Genomic DNA, 12768 nt, shown 5'->3' with positions numbered 1-12768 from the left:
TTGAGATTCTTCTGCCCAGATGTGGGAAAGGTTCAGCTTGAAGAATCCATTCCAGGCTTCCTGGGAAAAGAGCAGCTGGGATTCCGGAATTCTTTTGCAATCCTTGAAGCTCAGACGCCATAATCAGAGTTCCTCTTGGCTTCCGGTTTGCTTTAATCGGCACTAGAAGCTCCCAAGAATTTGACCTCCAGAAGGTCTTTTGACCTGTTTCTCTGCAGGAGGTAATTCAACGCAACTGCACAGCTTCCTTCCCACCATTAAACAGCCCCCCCACCCCCGCTTTCCCTGTGGTCTCGTGTACTGAGCTTCCTGCTGAACCTGAAAAGTGGGTGCAGTTTGGGGTTGGATGGCACATTCACGAAGAGGGAAATTGAGGCAAGGGACCCGGGAACAAGCCTTCCTGAGCAAGTGATGTGTCTTCTTGCGTTGACTGTCACCGCTTTTCTCCGAATTGGATGCTGCTGCATGGAAAGGAGCTCAGGCCAACGGGGAGCAGAAGGGGCCCCACTCCCAGGGACCCCCCAGCAGCTGGAGAGCCCCTAAGAGCGCTGTGCCTGCCCTGGGGAGGACGGTAGCTGCCTTTCCCCTGGAAAGAAGGGGGTCCCACTTGGCGGGAGTCAGTGGGTATTTGCAGAAGTGCCCGTGTTCTGCCCATTGGCCCACCCTCCCTAGACCCAGATGTGGATCTCCCTCTGCCTCCCTCCCCAAAAATGTCTGCTGGCACGAAAGGCACCTCCTGGCCACTCACCCAACATCGGTCCTGTTCCATCCCCATCCAGCCTTTTCCCTCTAAGCTCTGCTTCCCCCTCTGCAGCTATTACTTCATGCTCTGCCCCCAAAGAGCAAAAGTACAGGCTCTTTCCTTGAAAGGCCAGTGGTGACATCCAATTTTTTTTTACTACCGGTTCTGTGGGCGTGGCTTGGTGGGCGTGGTGTGGCTTGGTGGGCATGGCAGGGGAAGGATATTGCAAAATCTCCATTCTCACCCCACTCTGGGGCCAGCCAGAGGTGGTATTTGCCAGTTCTCCGACCTACTCAAAATTTCCGCTACCGGAACCTGTCAGAACCTGCTGGATTTCACCCCTGGTACAGGCCCTTTCCCTGAAGGGGGCAGTGGTCGAATGGCTCAGCAGCTGCCCCTTGTGCTGCCTGGATGGGTTTTATCCCCCAGGGCACCCAAAGAGGGCAGAGCTGCTAAAGGCCAGGAAGGTCCTTGGTGAAAGCGAACCTGCCAACATCCTTTCCAAGGTCTCAGGTGGGGGCTGGGAAGACCAAAGATTTCCCCCCTATCTTGCCTGCCCCTCCTGCCCCCACCCGAGAGAAGAGGGCTGCTCCCTTGCAGGCCAGCTATTGTGTGCTGGGCTCCCTTCCAATGGGGGCAAAGTGAAAACAGAAATTGGCGTTACTGAAGCGAGCACATTTTATTCCAAGCATTTTGTTTGTTTGTTTGTTTGTTTGGTGGCTGTGGGAAAAGCGCTCACCTAAGCACAAGGAGTGACTGGATTTGGCTCTCTGGAAACAGTGCTGTTCTCGTCCAACGCTGCCATCCCAGCCCCTGAACTTCAGGGCCTTGTTCCCCACGTAGCTGTTTCCTGATTTGAGGGGCGATTGCAGGGGGAAGCAGCTGCTGCGCCATGTGCCCTCAAGGGAGCCGGAAGGTGTCTGTCAGGTGCTCCTCGGTGCTCCTTGAGCTGGGGGTTTCCTTGCAGAGGCTTCACGGCCCGGCTATGCCGGAGTGGCACTGAAGGTGTTACCCAGTTGGGGTCTGCAAGGAGAGAGCCCCGAGGAGGAGGGAGCTCACAGTCCGACCTGAAGAGTGGAGATGCTTTTCTATTAATAGCACTGGGTGCCTGTCACAGGAACTCGCTCCGAAATATATTGCCCTGCTGAAGGAACTTGCAGCCTCCCACCCTCTGGGCATTTGAAGAGTGTGACAGAGGGGAAACTACCTGGGTAAAGCAGACTATCAAGCTTGGCGTGGTGCCACCAAGAGCTGGTATCTCAGGGGCACACGGCTGACGCCACTGGCATCGGGCACAATGCTGATCTCACCCAGGGACACTGGTGACGTGAGAGTGAAGGCTTGCAGGATGGTGGTGAGGAAGAGGAACAACTCCATTCGGGCCAGGCCCTCGCCCAGGCACAGCCGCTTCCCTGCAAAGAGGGGGCAAAAGTGGTTTGGCCTGGTGGATGCCAGAGGCAGCCTAGGGCCCGTGTGCTCTTCGTGGCCTGAGGCTGAGCCACCTTCTGAGAAGGGAGACCCAGCTGAGAGGGAGAGGGCAGGAGCGAGTGGCACAAAGAGGGGATGAAAGGGGGAGGGAGAGGAGAGGAGTAAAGAAGAGGGGAAGAGATGGGAGGAGAGAAAAGGGAACGGGAGCCCCCCCCAACCCCCAACCCCAGGACACACCTGCTGAGAAAGGCATGAAGGCATCTGCCCTCTTGAAACGGCCACGACTGTCCAGGAATCTCCCGGGGTCAAACAGCTCAGGGCCCGTGTGATGCTCAGTGTCGTAGTGCACCGTGCTGAGTAAAGGGTAGACGTAGGTCCCCTGGCAGGAACATCCAAGCAGGAGGAGCAGAAGGAAAATTGGAGACAGTGGCAAGAAGGAAAGCCCAGAATGAGGTGCCCGCATTGCCAGAGATGGGAAGCTAGGATTGAGTGGCATTTCAATGGTGCTGTCCAGGGCAGAGGGCCTTAGAAACTTTGCTTTGCGGTAGCCAAAAGAGATGTCCACCATCCTTCCCCTGCAGAATCTCTGCTTGGGCACATTCTCCACCCACAGGACCTTCCCCAAAAGCCTTTCTCTGCCAGGGAGCCCGGCAATTTGAGTCTGCTGCCCATCCCATTGGACTAGATTCAATGGAAACCAAGGAATTAGTTTAGCAAAGGCAAGCTGGCCAGTGGTGGGTTTCAAATTTTTTTACTACTGGTTCTGTGGGTGTGGCTTGGTGGGTGTGGCATGGCTTGGTGAGTGTGTGGCTTGGCTTGGTGGGCATGGCTTGGTGGGCGTGGCAGGGGAAGGATACTGTAAAATCTCCATTCCCACCCCACTCCAGGCGAAGGATACTGCAAAATCCCCATTTCCTCCTGATCAGCTGGGACTTGGGAGGCAGAGAATAGATGGGGGCGGGGCCAGTCAGAATTTTTACTACCGGTTTTCCAAACTACTCAAAATTTCCGCTACCAGTTCTCCAGAACTGGTCAGAACCTGCTGCAACCCATCTCTGCAGCTGGTGCTTCAGCATGCAGAACTGGCATGGCCAGGCCAATGGGGCAGGTGCAGCTCTGGTGCAAATGACACCCCCGCCCCACAGTGAAGTGCAGTCCCTGAAGGCTGTAATGGAAGGGAGCATGCCGGACAAACGCTCTGGCCGGTGCTGAGCTCTGAGTCTTGTCCTGCCCCAGAGCCTCACCTTTGGGATGGCATATCCCCTGAAGCGAGTGTCTCGAGTGACGGCATGGGGGAGACCCATGGGCAGAATGTCACTGAACCTCTGGATCTCATGCAGCACTGCCTCCGTGTAGGGCATCTGCCTCCTGTCCTTCGCTGAGGGCGAGCGGCCAGTCCCGATCACTCGGTCGATCTCCTCGTGGAGCTTTTCTGGGGAAAGATGACCAAGGAGGCTCAGGGGTCAGATTTGGGGGGCCAGGCCTGCAGTGCATTCTTGCAAAGACCCCTGAAGGCAAAGCAGTGACAGATCTGCCTGCTTGCCATGAAATGGGCATGAAGAGCGAGGGCTTCTGGTTGATGTCGCGGAAAGACAGTTGGGGAAATAGCGGGCTCTTATGAGTCCTGCGAAAACCCTGGCTGCTAAACCGCTGCCGATGGGTCTGCGGACCGAACCTGTCCTGCAGGGACGGGGGAAGAAGAGGGGTGCCTCAGAAGACTGAGAGGAACAGGCAAGTTCTTCGGAGGTCAGAGGGAACCCTCTGTGAGTCAACAGCCAAACAAACGGTCATGCTGGGTATCAGCCAAAATGAAACTTAATATGCTGGGTAACGGCCAAAAAACAAAAATAGAGATGCTGTGTTCAACAGCCAAACAAACCTAAAGATGCCGTGTAAGAGCCAAAAAAACAAAACTAATATGCTGTGTTCAATAGCCAAACAAAGGGCATGCTGGGTAATGGCCAAAAAATAAAAATATGCTATATTTAATAGCTAAAACAAAGGGTTATACTGTAATTAACGATCAAGAAATAGAAATGATTGATTTAACATCAAAGATAATAAAAAGAGGTGGGATGATCAAAACAAGGAGGTGCATGTTGAGAGTGATAGTTAAGATAAAATGTATAAATTAGGTTTAATAATAATTAAATAATTAATGAATGTTCAATTTGTCCAATATAATTGTATGATTTATATTGTCAAAATATCCATCTAAGCAAATGAAAGAGAAAAATGAATTGTTAACTGGATAGAAATGAAGATTTAAGTAACGGGTTTTGGGGGATAATGTTATAGTTATATAGATAGATTTGAGGGAAATATCCGTTTAAAATATTGAATTGTGTTAATTGAAAATAAGATTTGTTAATGATTTGTTTCAATTTGTGACCGGAGCAAAAGCTTCGTTTGAAAAGATGTGTTCTATTTTATTTATTTTATTTGTTTTTTTTTAAAAAAATTATCAACGAAATCGGCGTGCAGAGCAAAGTAGGAGGTTGCCTTGCACGGGTGGCAGTGAGTAACGTTTATGGTCCAGGGGCCACAGAGGCCGGATGGGCCAAGTCAAAATGGGAAGGTGGTTTCCTCCATGTACAAAGGTCAAGAAACTGAAATGAATGAAGAGCTCTTAAAATGATCGTTCCCATATGGTTAATTCATTTCTATCCTACTTATTAAAAAGACACAATGTGGGATTAACTTCTAGAGCTCCCTGAGGGCCAAGGCCGGCCTCAGAATGTGCACCCTTGGAGTGTTAAGCACCAGCAGCCGAGGCCCAAATGTTGTTGTGGACTGTCCACCTTTCCAGACCAGAAGCTCCTATGATACCAAATGGACAACTCAGAAAAGAAGCCCTCCCCCCAGGCTGAACTACATCCCTCTCCTTGCCAGCCCACCCCTGAGGAGGTCCCTGGCAGTGCTGGAGGGGGGCCTCCTTCCTCCCCTACCTTGGACCTGCGGGTGCTTCATCAGGATGAGGAAGCCGAATCTCAGGGTGGTGCTGATAGTTTCTGTGCCAGCAAAGAACAGATTGAAAGTGGCCATCACCAAATTCTCCATGCAGAATTCAGAATTCGGGTTGTGCTTTTCCTGCCAAAGATCACAGAAGATAAGAAAAAGTTGTATTTGTTTTCAGGCCCTGCTAGCTGCAAATCTTCTAAATTTTGCTGGTGCAGGCAGAATAAACCTGCAGCCAGAAGGTCCGGCAGCTACAGAATCGAGACTGGTCAGAAATGGCCAGTGTCCATTTCTCAGGTACTGCTTCGTGCCCTTTATCCTTTGGGCAGGATGTGGCCCTGGGGCCTTTCCTAGGGGGAGCTTCCCAAGCCGATTCGCCCCATGGCCAGTTGCTTCCCTGTTTGACCTCCTGGGATAAGAACCGTGGCACTCCAGGGTGGAAACCTATCTTTAGAACAAGGTATGCTCTGCCTGCCTTCCCGCCGAAGCTCTCAGGCTGGAGAGAGACGGATGTTGCTGTGTTATGTCATAATCTCATTTTACAAGCTTCGTTTTATGAGATTCATACAGATCAGTACTGTTCTACCGATAATACTCTCTGTATCTCTTCGAATGATGCTTCCTAAGGCACCGTCTGCAGCAGCTCTGGAAATCCCTCTTTCTCAAATTCAGCAGGTGTGAACTTCAGTTCCTAGATGTAAAGAAGGTTCTCAGACATCCAAGTACAGTTGTCTGGAAGATGAGTCACATTTCGCTGCTAATCCAAGTCGCTTCTTCAGATTTTGCGAAATGCTTTGAACCAACAAGAACGGGAGACCGGTTGCTTGGGCTCAACTTCCATTCAGCTCCTAGAATTCCCCAGCCAGCACATATGAACTTCAACTCCCAGAATTCTCAAAGTTGAAGTCCACACATTTTAATGTTGCCAAGGCTGGGAAGTCTTGATCTGAAGGGTCATTGTCCAGGAGTTCAATTCCCATAGCGCAGGGAGGGGGAATAATGGCCCTTTTATAACTGGTGGACTTCAACTCCCAGAATTCCTGAACCAACATGGCTGGCTCAGGAATTATGGGAGTTGAAGTCCACAGGTCATAAAAGGGCCATGGTTCCACACCCTAACCATAGAGGCTCAAACCCCCTCGTGAAAGCAGTCAAGTGATGAGCTCCAGAAGAACAAACTGGATCAATAGAAGGAAAAGCCAGGTGCTCAGATAGCACCCAATGAGCATGTCAGGTCTTGTTCCTTCTCCCCACCCTTGCAGTTTTCCATGTAATCCACTTCTAATCAGACCGAAGACATTTGGGAGCTGGAGGTCCACATTCCTCTATTACGGGCAACGTGAAGTCTGCCTGGTTACGATCCTGGGCAATTCCTCTTAAACTGAATAGGAGCAGACCACATGAAAGAAGCTTTGTTCATTGGTTCTCTAACTTAGACTTCCATAACCTTTCCAGTTTTGTGGACCAGTGGTGTGCATGTGTGTGTGTGTAAGAAGTGATGGTCCTGCGGGAGCGTGTGCACATGCACACTGCTCTATTTGTGCCAGTGGCAGGCACGTGCACCCACCACTCACACAAATGGAGCTTCCAGCATACACTTGCCTTCTGCTTACACAAGTGCAGCTGTGCATGTAGGTGAGCTCACCTGCTGCTTCCACGGCCCGGTAGTGGGCTGCAGCCTGGAGGTTGGGGACCCCTGCTCTAACCAATTCATTACTTAGCTAAGTTCTGATTTGGAAGGTGACTGTAGAAGTGTTTGTTTGCCTGTACCTAAATCTTGACCTAAACTCTGGCGCTGGAGCTCTGCCTGAACCATGAAGACCTGACAGACCGACAGCCTCAGTTGTCTTTGATGGCCATAAAGAAAGGGGGGAATAACTTCTCCTCCTTCTGTTCAAGGGAAGAAAGCCGGGGGACCCCTCTGGAGCCAACAGGAAGACAACAGCTGCACCCCAAAGTCCCCCAACCAACCCATTTGCCTGGCAGCTGAACTTTGGTGAAGCACTTTCACGTCACCAAAGTGAGAAGTGAAACTCCTTTGATAAGTAGCGTTACCTGCTCCATCTTTGCCAAGAAACAATCAATATAATTTTGGGGGGCACAAGGATTGAGCAAGGCTTGCTGCATCTGGATCCTCTCCTTTATGAAGCTGATGATCTGCTGAGACAACCTGTGGCCTGCGTGATGCGCTCCAGGGATCTTCTCCATGATCTCCGGAAAGATGTTGTACAGCTAACCCATGTTTGACAGGACAAGAGGAGAAACAATAATACTATTAGCTTTTCTTGACTGTGGTCAAGAGTTTGGATGCACCAGGCTTAACTTGGTAAACAAACTAACCTATCTGGGCAGATGGTACAATACACGCATGTGTTAACTGGCAAAACAGACTAAAAAAACGAAGCAAGCTTAGATAGCTGTGTTCAAGCAGCTGCTACTTCTTAATCACACTGGTGAAGGGCAGTTGTGAGCACATCTTTCTGCCGTGTGAAGATGTTGCTCCACTTTGGGAATATTGTTGAAAATTCACAGGGGGGGGGAGGAAGACAGGGTTCCAGTTGGACTAAATCCACCAGCGTCCCAGAAATGAACTTTCTCCAGTTCTTCCCATAAGAGATCAGATGCAGCCGATTCCAGCCAGCTTGGAAGCAAATTGAGTTTGCTTCCCCATCCCAGGCGGGATGGACCTGGAGGAACCTCCACCAACATTAGGAGAACTTTCGTCCTCTTCTCACCGAGGGGTGAGAGCCACGGGGAGCTTTTTTCTCCCCCAAGAATAGCAAATTTGGTTATGGACTTTCAAATATTTTGGGGACAAAATGCCAGACATTCAGCAGAAAGTGGCTCAGTTAGTTCATGGTTTGATTAGGGAAAAGGCAGCAAAACTGAATGAAGACTCCTGCTTGTCCTCACCACGGCTTCGGTTGAGCTTGCAATGCGGAAGCGCTCCGTTATCAGCTTGTTCAACCTGAGGAATTTTTCATCGTTGTACTTGAACCGATTCCCAAACACAATGGAGCAGATGATGTTGGAGACAGCTCGGCTAAGGAGGAAGGTGGGGTCAAAGGGTGTCCCTGGAGAAAAGAGGGGGGGAACCTTGCTGGGCCTTGAGCATCCCCTCACTCTGGGCTGAGCTTCCTACCCACCTGCCCAACATTAATAATATCCAGTATGGACATCTGGCTGACTGGGCAACAAACCATCATGATAATAACAGCCATTGAATGTGGACTCAAAAGTCCAAAATCCTCACTTCCGGAAAGGGCAAACAATTGCAGGGAACACGATGACATGATATGGGGAGGAAGGTCAGCTCTAGAGTCGAGGAGCCCCCACAGCAGGTGAGCAGCAGGCAATTCTGGCCCACGGAAGGGAGGGCTTGCAGGGCACATCCTGTCTGTGGCATTTAGACAGAAAGGTGAGAAGGGCTACTACTAGCCATGATGATCTTTGGGATCAGTCAGGATCAGCTTCCAGGGGGACTGCTCACAGATCCCAGGGCATCCAGCTGACCACGGTAGAAAACCAAACCTTCCCCTGTTGGGACTCTAGCAACCTCCTGATCCAAAGGAATTGGAAGGGGAAGACTTCCTTTGCCTGCTATTCTTCTAACTCCCCTTGAGTAAGGCTCAGGTAAACCGAGGCAAGGGAGGGAGGGAAGAGCTACCTTCTGTCTCCCGGAGCTCCTCCACCAGGCACTGGGCCTCCTTCTGGATCCGTTCTTCAGTGGACCTCTTGCCCATCCCAAAGTTCCTCAAAATGGTGAGGGAGAAGCGACGGAGCTGCTGCCAGCGCTGTCCGTTGGCAAACACAATCCCTGCCCAAGAAACGAGGAAGACAGGTGGTTTCTCTCAGGAGAAATCTCAAAATCTCCCCTCAATGCAATGCAAGCCCAGCAAGCCCAGTTCAGGCCCATCTTGTAGCAAAACTATCCCTCACCATGGTGGTTGAAGTCCTTGGAGAAGGCGGGCAGCTGCCCTCGCCCACTGAACTCCTCTGCCTGGTCCACCAAGGCCTCCTTCACGGCTTGGTAGCCACACAAGACCACAACCCGCCGCAGTCCCAGAAAGATAGTGAACACTGGCCCGTACTCCTCGCCCATCTGCCAAGAAAGACCACGAGTGCTTTGGAGCCTCCCTCCCTCCCCCGTCCGTATTCGGAGCCTTTAGTAGCCCCAGAAAAAGCTCTGGCCTGACCCTGCCAGAAAGATACCAGCTCTCTCTCTCTCCCCCCCCCTCTCTCTCTCACACACACACACAGAGAGCGAGCAGAAGAGATGCACAACAGTTGCTGAGCAACAACTCAGCTTTTCCCCAAAATCAGAATCAAATGCTGAACATTTGGAGCTGGAAATAGTTTAATCTGAATTTCAGATTATGCATACAGACAGGTTTTTTTTTTTTTAATGAAAGCATCAATTCTACAGAAATCCTGGGTTCTTGCATGAATAGTTGGGGTTCAATGCTCTTCTAGGTTAGAAGGTGCTGGAGTTGCTTTGTGCTAACAGCAGCAGGTGAACCCTGCGGTGGAGGAAGATTAGTGTAAGGTGAGATCCAGCTTAAAATCCTGCAGAGGAACCTTTGTGGATGGAAGTTTCCAGCTGGGTGGAAGAAACATTTCTGGCCAACAAAGACACCCAGTTCTGAATTATTCTCTCTGCCTCTCCCTCCCCTCCAGGCAGGATACTCAACTCTGCTTGTACCCAGTGCCACCCCCGCAGGGTTGAGCTTCGATGCCAGCTTCAGATGTTGACAGACGAGGGGCACCGAGCCAGGTTGAGGGGAGGGAGAGGCAGAAGAAATGGGGCCTGGGAAAGAGGCGGAAATGCTGCAGCTGCTCCCCAGACAGGCCTGCTTGGCTCCTCCTGGCCCATCTCTCTTTCCTCAGGGTTTCTCCCGACACCTTTTCCAAGAGGCGGAAAAACCAACCTGCTTCTGGGGTGAAGGAGAGGGGAGGGTTGCCATAACCAGCTAGATGGGTGATGCTGCCAATGGAAAATGCTGGCTCATGGAAAGAGTTGCTGGTGGCTGGCCTCACCTTGGAGGAGCAGGAGGGAAGGTTGACCTGACGGGTCTTCCTTGTCTTTGACACTGCGCGCACATACGCCCCCTTCCACTCCCAGTCAAAGGGGTCTCCAGCAATCCAAAGGCCCCTAAGGCTCCTTTGGGTCAGGGAATTTTGCTGGGCTGCTGCCCCTTCACTCCCAGCAGAAAAGGCAGCCCAGTAAAGCCAGTTCCTGCTTGCGTGCCAGGCTCCACAGGTGGATGCTGGGTAGGTGGAACCTCCTCCTCCTCCCTGGGAGCCGTTTCCATCTCTTCTGTGAAGAGATCAAGCAGGAAATCTTAGCAAAACTCTTCACCCACCATTCAATCTCTTTTTTCTCAAATTGTTGGGAATTCAGAATAAAAATCAGGGCAATCAGCAGATTCCTTGATGCTCAGGATTTCTTGTATTCTTTCTTACTTTGGAATGAGTTGCCAGGATTTCTTCCTCTACTACTTGTCCCCTTATCTCCACCCACCCTCCAAGTCTCTTGAGATGGGGCCCCACTTCTGATAGACCCCAAAAAGCCAGACTGGACATCACCATTGCCTGGGGGATGCCCGCAGGGGCTCCTTTCATGTCCCCATCAAAGAGCTAGAGCAAGTGACAGGCGCTCAACCCACCAGGGAGCAGCACTTGGGTCTCAAACGTAGGCTTGCCAACCTCCAATCCAACACCTAACCACGTGAGCCACGTGCTCCTTCCAGCAGCATAATGACCTCCAAACATATATCTGAGAAAACCCAAGAATGGTTCCGAAATGACCTGCTGTGACCTGAATTCACAGAACAAGGACTCCAACCTTGGCAACTTTAAGATTTGTGGACTTCAACTCCCAACGTTCCCCAGCCAGCATGGAGACCCCTGCAATAGAACATTTATGGAAAGAGCTGAAATTCACGGGGGGGGGGGGGTAAAAGGAACCCACGCAGCCTAAGGCATCTGGAGCAGGGATGGGTTGCGTATTGAGAGTGTTCTTCAGAGCTGCTGAAAGAAGTGCTTCCCTGAAGCTAACTGCCCCAAAAACATTTGCTGTGAAAGATCAGGGCATCAACAATTATGTCCATGGCATTTTAATTTCTTTCCTGCTTTATGACATATGACAATATGTTATGCCATTCATCACAGTGTCTGCTCTGTGGACTGTGGAACAAAGAATGGTGGGTGCCATTTATTTGTATCAGTTTCAACATTTTGTGGCCAACTGTAATTCTTTGGATTAGAATGGAAGGATATCAATATTTCTGGCCACATCTGTGTATCAACCCCTGCCAGCTGCCATCATGATAGCAATGCCTCCTCCCACTGTGTGTGACTTCCCTGATCCCTGAGCTTCCTCATGTCCAGGCCAGGAGAACACCGTCCAAGGGCTGGAGCAGCATAAACAAGGCCAGACTTGTCCTCCTCTCTGTCTCGAAAAGAGGAGGCGCCATATCCTCGGATGGTCTGAGTGTTCCATCTACTTCTGCCCCCTGAAAAAATGCCCGAGGTGACTGTGACGCCTGGTCAAAGGCCAGCCATTCCAACATTGCCCATCAAGCTTGCTGAAGAAGCTGCTGGCTCTCAAGGAAGGAAACCTAACTCACCTTCATCAGGGACTGGACCAGATTCTTCCGGTCCAGCTGGAGAAAATTCCCCAGGATGGGGAGTGGGGTGGGCCCAGGGGGCAGGAGGCCTTTCATTCCTCTCTTCCTCCCGTTCAACCTGAAGGAGACCCAGAGCAGCAGCAGCAGCAGCAACAGCAGCAACAGTGAAGGAGGGACCAGCTCCATGTCAGAGAGCCTGAATCTGAATCTGAAGAGAAACACAGCAGCCATTGGCCAAGGAAAACAGAGAAGAAGAGGGAAAGGACTACGACTTTCAGCTACCTTCAGTGGCTGCAGATTCAACCATAAAATCCCTGTCCTGGGGTGGCTTTGTCCAAAGCATCTGGAAGCCTGGCAGAAGTTCATGGACAGAAGGAATCTACTTTCCACATTGGTTATCCTTTAACGAGATACGCTTTGCCCACCCGGATTTTGGCGAGCCAACTGGGGGCGTGACCTTATCTAGCCCTGTTGCTAGAAGGAGAAGAAGGATTCACTCACCGAGGGGACAGCGGTCATTTGGTAAAACAAACCTGATTTCTTAAATTCAATCTTGGCAAATTCTTTTAAGAGCAAAGATTAGATTCCTTAAGATGAATAACAAGATTTTATTTTTTTTAAAAGGAAACTACAACCCAAAGGCTGAATTCATACAACCGGGTAACAACAGAGGAGGGAAGTGGGGGGGGGAAGAGGGATGGGAAACATTGTTGTAATACTTGTTAAAACTTTTTAATAATAAAAAAAACAACAACCAGGTTACCTCCTAGTTAAAACCAGGAAGTAACGACGTCCGGGTGGGTGGGGGGACGGAGCCTTGCGCTGCCACCGCTACCGGTAGCATTTCATCCCTGGGGTAAACCCTAAACCCTGATTAACTAAACAAAACTTCCATGATTACGTTGCTTCCTAAGTCCAAAGAAATAAATTGCATTGTCCCATTAGGTGATGGGCCACAACTGGCTAAGTCAACTGCTAGAGTTCCACAGCCGATGATCACTGATGGGATTC

General features: G+C 50.7%; 1 protein-coding gene across 1 annotated transcript; it reads right to left on the bottom strand.

Annotated features, from left to right (window-relative positions):
• Window positions 1-1720: 1720 nt before the first annotated feature.
• On the bottom strand, window positions 1721-12111 carry LOC117677826 (cytochrome P450 2G1-like). Its single transcript, XM_034438303.3, has 11 exons — window positions 12040-12111; window positions 11758-11965; window positions 9068-9230; window positions 8796-8945; window positions 8042-8202; window positions 7184-7360; window positions 5119-5260; window positions 3415-3602; window positions 2408-2549; window positions 1950-2154; window positions 1721-1809 (listed from the first exon to the last, which is right to left on the bottom strand). The coding sequence occupies exons 2-10, from the start codon at window positions 11941-11943 to the stop codon at window positions 1967-1969; spliced, it is 1497 nt and encodes a 498-aa protein (XP_034294194.1). The 5' UTR covers window positions 11944-11965; window positions 12040-12111; the 3' UTR covers window positions 1721-1809; window positions 1950-1966.
• Window positions 12112-12768: the final 657 nt, after the last annotated feature.

The sequence above is a fragment of the Pantherophis guttatus genome, chromosome 10, assembly GCF_059756535.1.
Source record: "Pantherophis guttatus breed Tessera chromosome 10, ASM5975653v1, whole genome shotgun sequence".
Lineage (NCBI taxonomy): Eukaryota > Metazoa > Chordata > Lepidosauria > Squamata > Colubridae > Pantherophis > Pantherophis guttatus.
Note: the sequence above shows the minus strand (reverse complement) of the source record. Positions and strands in the feature narration are given on the sequence as shown.

Excerpts from the sequence above, each read along its gene's own strand:
- LOC117677826 (XM_034438303.3), bottom strand. The coding sequence starts at position 11,943 with ATGGAGCTGGTCCCTCCTTCACTGTTGCTGCTGTTGCTGCTGCTGCTG. Across the intron at positions 8,946-9,067 it reads CAAGGACTTCAACCACCATG|GGATTGTGTTTGCCAACGGA; the intron begins GTGAGGGATAGT and ends TTTCTTGGGCAG. Across the intron at positions 2,550-3,414 it reads GGGGATATGCCATCCCAAAG|GGGACCTACGTCTACCCTTT; the intron begins GTGAGGCTCTGG and ends TGTTCCTGCCAG.